The 6,022-nt window shown below is 42.9% G+C and overlaps 1 protein-coding gene across 1 annotated transcript; it reads left to right on the top strand.

The window, feature by feature from the left end:
* The first annotated feature begins 1,984 nt into the window (after positions 1 to 1,984).
* Positions 1,985 to 5,804, top strand: eif3f (eukaryotic translation initiation factor 3, subunit F). The gene is made up of 8 exons (XM_040143678.1): positions 1,985 to 2,138; positions 2,556 to 2,626; positions 3,697 to 3,776; positions 3,867 to 4,004; positions 4,104 to 4,195; positions 4,443 to 4,579; positions 4,818 to 4,931; positions 5,347 to 5,804. The coding sequence occupies exons 1-8, from the start codon at positions 2,027 to 2,029 to the stop codon at positions 5,422 to 5,424; spliced, it is 822 nt and encodes a 273-aa protein (XP_039999612.1). The 5' UTR covers positions 1,985 to 2,026; the 3' UTR covers positions 5,425 to 5,804.
* Positions 5,805 to 6,022: the final 218 nt, after the last annotated feature.

The following is a 6,022-nucleotide window of genomic DNA, read 5'->3' as shown; positions in this document are numbered from 1 at the left end:
CGCCTGTGTGTGCGTGTCAAGTGTATTAGCGTGTTATTGGTATCCTCCCTATGGCAGACTCTGTCCAGTGGCTATTGATTGGACCATTTGTTTGCTTGACTGAAGCCTGGAATAGAGGAGAGGAACACAATGATCAAATGCAATCGTGAGATCGATTAGCTGTTTTGCTGTCACAGTAATTCACGGACAAAGGATTTTTTTTAAAAGAAACAGGAACTACTTCAGGAGCTTTTCAGCTCCTTGGTCCTTTTAATTTCTCCTGAGATACGTTTCGCTTTCCTAGATCAACAAAATCAAGAGGTCGGTTTCCATGCAGATTTGACTTCCTGACTGAGCCTGTTTCATCATTTCCCACCTTTTAAAAGCAAACATACACAACATGAAGAAGGAGATCAGAGTTTTGGGGTTGATCTTACATAGTTTTTTAACTGTTAGAATTAGTCATGAAGGGAATAAATCTGTAATTTTTCTTTAAAAAGAGACTAATCCTGGAGCACAGACTGGCATATGCACATTAGAGACCATTTCACTGTTTTGCATGTTTCATAAAAGGCCTTAAGTTTAGGTGTTTGTGTGTGTGTGTGTGTGTGTGTGTGTGTGTGTGTGTGTGTGTGTGCGCGCGCGCGCGTGTGTGCTGTGTAAGTGCCCTTACTGCCACGTTAAATGTAGTGGATTTATACCACAGGCCCGCTGTGATATCTTACATAAGTCCAAGAAACTGAGTTAAATATTCACTGCATGTGGGCAGTGAGACATGGTGTGTCTCTAAAAGATTTGCACGGTAAAATGGAGTCCTAGTCCTTCTGTAGACTCGGGTGATGCGAGCCCATTTGGACACTTGGCGGAAGAGGAGACTGATGGTGACAATCAAGATGACGCACTACGCCTGATGGATGGATCAGAAATAGCCTCTATCAAAGGGAGTCCGAGAGCCAGCCAATAGGCTACAGACACCGAAAGGCTGAGATTACGGATTAATGTCGGGCGGCTAAGAAGGAACAGAACCTTACCTGCTCAGTGTAGCAACTTGTAGATGTGCAAGACTTGGATTGGGCAGATTTGGGATCATGAGAAAAACGAAAAGCTGGTCCAAGAACGAACCGGGATTGGAAGCCTAGGTTCGATGACACCCATCTCTGATGTTTACCAGCGACGCAGCATCAGTCCGCTCCTGCTCGCTTTTCCAGGAAAACAAAGACCCCCCCACCCCCCCCTCGATCCGACCACTCAGCATTCACAGTAAACAAAAAAAGCGAACGCCCCATCCGCTGAAAGATCCAGCATCATAAAAAAGAAAAAAGAAAATAAAGACCCCAGCAAAAACAATTCAGGTACAAATCATTACGGCATTTGCCGAACATGTGTCGGGCAGTGGACGCGCGAAATGGTGGCAGCAGGATAACCCGGCAGCGCGGAGAGCTCCATCATCTGTGCATCTGATGGAGTCGGTCAGGTGTGGAGCCAGGGAGCGGCGGAGGATGCTGTCATCGGCCCAGCCCCTATCAACCCTGCCTGCCTCAGACTCTCGTCGTCTCCACGACAGAGGGGACAGTCGTCGCCCTCCTCTCCGCTGGCGGCCAGACCCTCAGCATCTGCACACTGTCCAGAGATGAGGACCTGCAAAGGCCTCTTATGGTGCAATTACTAAGTAATAACTTCAATTTCAGCCTATTTAGCGTTTGCTCCAAATCACTGATTCTATAATGTATCTCATTTGGTATTTTCCATTGTATGTTTTTTTTTTCCTTTTAAAGCAAATCATTTATGTGTTGGGACTCTTCTACAAGAAAATGATTATACCAGGCTCCTTTAGTGATAGAAATAACTTATAGTGCCCTTATTCAATGATGAAACAGCTTCTACTGATCTCAGATACAGTCACGTTTATCATCAGTGGCATCAGTGACTTGATTATAATTAGACTTACACTATATTCAATATATGTAATAACCGCTGTTCGCACTCCGGCCTCTAGGAGGTAGTATACGTATTCACGGAGGCCGGTGAGCCGTCCTCCTTTTCCAAGATGTCGGTGTTCGGGCCAGTGGTGAAAATTCACCCCGTCGTTCTCGCTTCCATCAGCGACTCTTACGAGCGAAGAAATGAAGGCGCGAGTCGCGTGATTGGAACCCTGTTGGGTAAGCAGAAACTGGACACACCTGTCCTCCGCTGGACGGACCGCCCGCGGTTAGGATAGGTGATGGACAGTTAGCCAAATTTAGCTTGGTAGCTTGTCTGCTAACGCATGCTGGCTCTAGCGTTGGCTGCTGCTAGCCAGCCGAACAGCTAGCGGCATCCGTCGTAACAGCTGGCTGCCGGTTCGTGTAGATGAAAACACTGACTAAATCAAGCTAGCCGAGTCATCTCGCCCTTGTTTGATGATATCTGGTCATGTTAAGAGGTGTAGCAACCGCGGTTGAACACTGCGTTGGTGTCAGCCGGTGCGATGATTCGTCATGATTTTAGTTATTGGGTAGCTAGGTAGCTAACAATGCGAAGGCGGCTAAATATTGCTAATAATAATAATGCTCATTTGTAACGTTTGTCCTTCTCAGGTACTATTGACAAGCACTCTATTGAGGTGACCAACTGCTTCTCTGTCCCCCACAATGAGTCTGAAGATGAGGTGCGTTGTTGAACTCATTTATTCACAGTGTGATATTAACGGATTTTGGATGAATGAATGAACATTTATTATTGTGCAGTTGGAAATCTCCTGATAGAATATTTTATCAATTCCACTGGAAGATTTTAGTGCTACAGCCGTCACATCACTCATAAAACCTGCAAGGACAAAAGAGATAGATAAACTAAATAACGTACATAATATTTTCTAACCTACACATTTGCTGAATTAAAAACTTGAACCCTTTCCTAACTCTGAATATTCATAATGATTGTCCCTGGTAAATTTCTGCACATGGTTCATGCAGTAGATGCTTAATGTTGATGGTTGATGTATTGGTAAATACAGCTCTCTGCAAAGGTTTTGGGGACAAAAAAATGACGTGAGCATGCTTTCGAAAATAATCCCATGAACAGTTTTTAATTATCAGCTAACTTCATACAAAGTGCAGTTAACAGAAAAAACCGAAAGCAAATCAATATTAGCTTTAACCACCCTTTGCTTTTAAAACAGCATCGGTTCTCCCCTCAATACTTGTGCACAGTTTTTCAAGGTACTTGTCAGGTAGGTTGTTCCAAGCATCTTGGAGAACTTTCCACAGTTCTATCGTGGATTTAGGCTGTCTCAGTGTACTCTCTGTTCATGTAATCCCAGACTGACTCCCTGATGTTGAGATCATGTAGGACTCCTTGTTTTTGCTAAGGGTAGTTCTTTATGACTCTGGCCGTATGGTTGGTGTTGTTGTCATGCTGCAGAATGAATTCGGGACTGATCGGACACCTCCCAGGTGGTGGTGAAAAAGCTAAACATCTGAGCTGCCTAAAACTGTTCATCTCAAAATATAACGGACGATCGTGATTTCTGCAAGACATTTTGAAACACCTCCACAATACCTGTATAATTGCCACAGGTCTCCTTCACAACTGAAACATTCCTGTGGGACTTTCTTGAAAGGGAGTGGTAGCTGCCACGTATAAGTAAAGAAGAGAGGATATTGGTTAAATTTTGTACAGAGAGAAATGTTTTGTGAAAACTTGTCCATGTGTAAATTTTATCCTCTTTGACAACAGGTGGCTGTGGACATGGAGTTCGCCAAGAACATGTATGAGCTCCACAAGAGGGTTTCACCCACTGAGGTCATCATCGGCTGGTGCGTCAGTAGATCAGATTTGGAGTTTCAAAGATTGAATTGGGGGGAAAAAAGCACCTTTTCTCACAACAGCGACATCTTTCCTCACAGGTATGCCACAGGCTTTGACATCACAGAGCACTCAGTGCTCATTCATGAGTACTACAGCCGCGAGGCCTCCAACCCCATTCACCTGACCGTGGACACCGCACTGCAGAGTGGCAAGATGAACATCCGCGCTTACGTCAGGTGGGCTGATCTTCCTGTCAGTGACTCTTAGTTTCATGTGATCAACTACATGCTGAGAAAGTGTGTGCTTGAACGTGCTTGTGTATTTGTCCCGCACAGTGCGCAGATGGGTGTGCCAGGAAAGACGGTTGGTGTGATGTTCACCCCTCTGTCTGTCAAGTATGTCTACTATGACACTGAGAGGATAGGCGGTAAGAATAGGATCACTGTTTGAAAAACAAATGCTTCCTCACTAAATATCTGTGATCTGGAGATTGTGCTTTGTCCAATTTTTCATGTGGAGAAATATTTCAATCACAGAGTCATTTCTGAAATTTTAAAAGTGCATGTCAAGAGAAAAGTAAGTTATTGCTAATGATATTTTAACTAGCCTATGTTTTTCCTGTTTCTTTGCTCTCAGTAATACTGTAGTCTTAACAGTCCATTTCTGTGTTGCAGTGGATCTTCTGCAGAGGACACGTGTTGCTCCCAGTCGCACCAAGGGGCTGACTTCTGATCTGTCCCAGGTGGCTGGATCTGCAGCCAGGATACAGGACATGCTAACCACCGTGCTTGCATACATTGAGGATGTGCTGGTGAGAATTAAAGCTGTTGTAATGGTGCTATGACTCAAACCAGAGGCGTGCAAATCCATAAAGGACCACGCAAACAGTTCCCATTCATACTAATTGATAAAACCCGCTGCTATTTGTCTTCCTGGTTGTATTCCTGCTATTTAATTTTTTAGTAATCAGTCATCTCTGTATAGACCATTTATGAGGTTCCTTAAGTTTAGCTCTGATAGTGGCTATAATGCTGCTCGATCTGTCTCAGTCTGGCAAGGTGACAGCAGATAACAGCGTGGGCCGTTTCCTGATGGACCTAGTCAACAAGGTGCCTACCATCTCAGCTGAGGACTTCGAGAACATGCTCAATTCCAACATCAACGTACGTTCTTTCATTGGCTACAACTGCTGCTGGTGGTTTTGTTTCCTCATTCAATTGAGTGCATCTCCTTCAGCCTTCCATTTTTTATTTTCTTGGTGCAGTCAGGCTTGTTCTTCCCATTGATACACTCATTAATTACAGGAAGCAATGGATTAGACTTTGCTTTCTGTTTTTAGTGCTCCTCTGGCTCTCCTTTTCTCATACTTCTTTACCCAACAGTTGTATTGGAACAGTAGCAGTTACATGTGTATTTAGGACACTTTACTGTCTGTGTAATCCTTGAATTTTTTTCCTTGTAATGCTGTTATGCTTTAATGCTGTTGTGATGTTTTACTCCCTTACTGTCTTCTCATTTTACGTCACTATGAATAAGATTGTACTAACAAAATGTCAATGCTCTGTTTTGTTGTTGCAGGACCTGTTGATGGTGACCTACCTATCTAACCTGACCCAAGCACAGATTGCTCTGAATGAGAAGCTGGTGCTGCTTTGAGGGGATTTTCGTTAGAGCGATTCATATTTAATTTTTGTACTTTTTTTTTTTTTTTTTTTTTGGCTGAGATAAATAAAGATGTTAAACAGTCCTACAGTGTTCATTCCCCTTGGGCTCCAGCCGTTGTCTTTGGTAATATTGTAATTACAAATAACAGGTGTGTTTCTCCAGAAGTAGCTAATGAAAATCACAGGAAAGGTTATATTGTTAATGGATATCTGGCTTTTTGAATTGATGTTCCCAAGCCACATATTAGAAAGCTCACATTTACCACTGTTACCTCCTTGGTGCTGCCTTTGTTGATGTTTGACATAATTTTTAGAAGTATCAATGTTGGTAATGCAAGGTAAAGAAGAGCTGCAAATGCTAACTGTTACTAAGCTGGAAACATCAAATGTTAAAAGTCATTTTCGGGCAAGAAATGTCAAATGATAACTGATTATTAAAATAGTTGCTGATTATTTATTTGATCAATTAATTGAACTGTTTCAGATAGACTTGATGTATATTCATCTTAATTTACATGTGACATGACTTTTGACAGTGATGAGGACACAAAGACTAACCACGGACGGTTTAGAAAAACAAATGACTTAAG

Source organism: Xiphias gladius, chromosome 14, assembly GCF_016859285.1.
Source record: "Xiphias gladius isolate SHS-SW01 ecotype Sanya breed wild chromosome 14, ASM1685928v1, whole genome shotgun sequence".
Lineage (NCBI taxonomy): Eukaryota > Metazoa > Chordata > Actinopteri > Istiophoriformes > Xiphiidae > Xiphias > Xiphias gladius.
Note: the sequence above shows the minus strand (reverse complement) of the source record. Positions and strands in the feature narration are given on the sequence as shown.

Excerpts from the sequence above, each read along its gene's own strand:
- eif3f (XM_040143678.1), top strand. The coding sequence starts at position 2,027 with ATGTCGGTGTTCGGGCCAGTGGTGAAAATTCACCCCGTCGTTCTCGCT. Across the intron at positions 4,005-4,103 it reads AACATCCGCGCTTACGTCAG|TGCGCAGATGGGTGTGCCAG; the intron begins GTGGGCTGATCT and ends TGTCCCGCACAG. Across the intron at positions 4,196-4,442 it reads TGACACTGAGAGGATAGGCG|TGGATCTTCTGCAGAGGACA; the intron begins GTAAGAATAGGA and ends TCTGTGTTGCAG.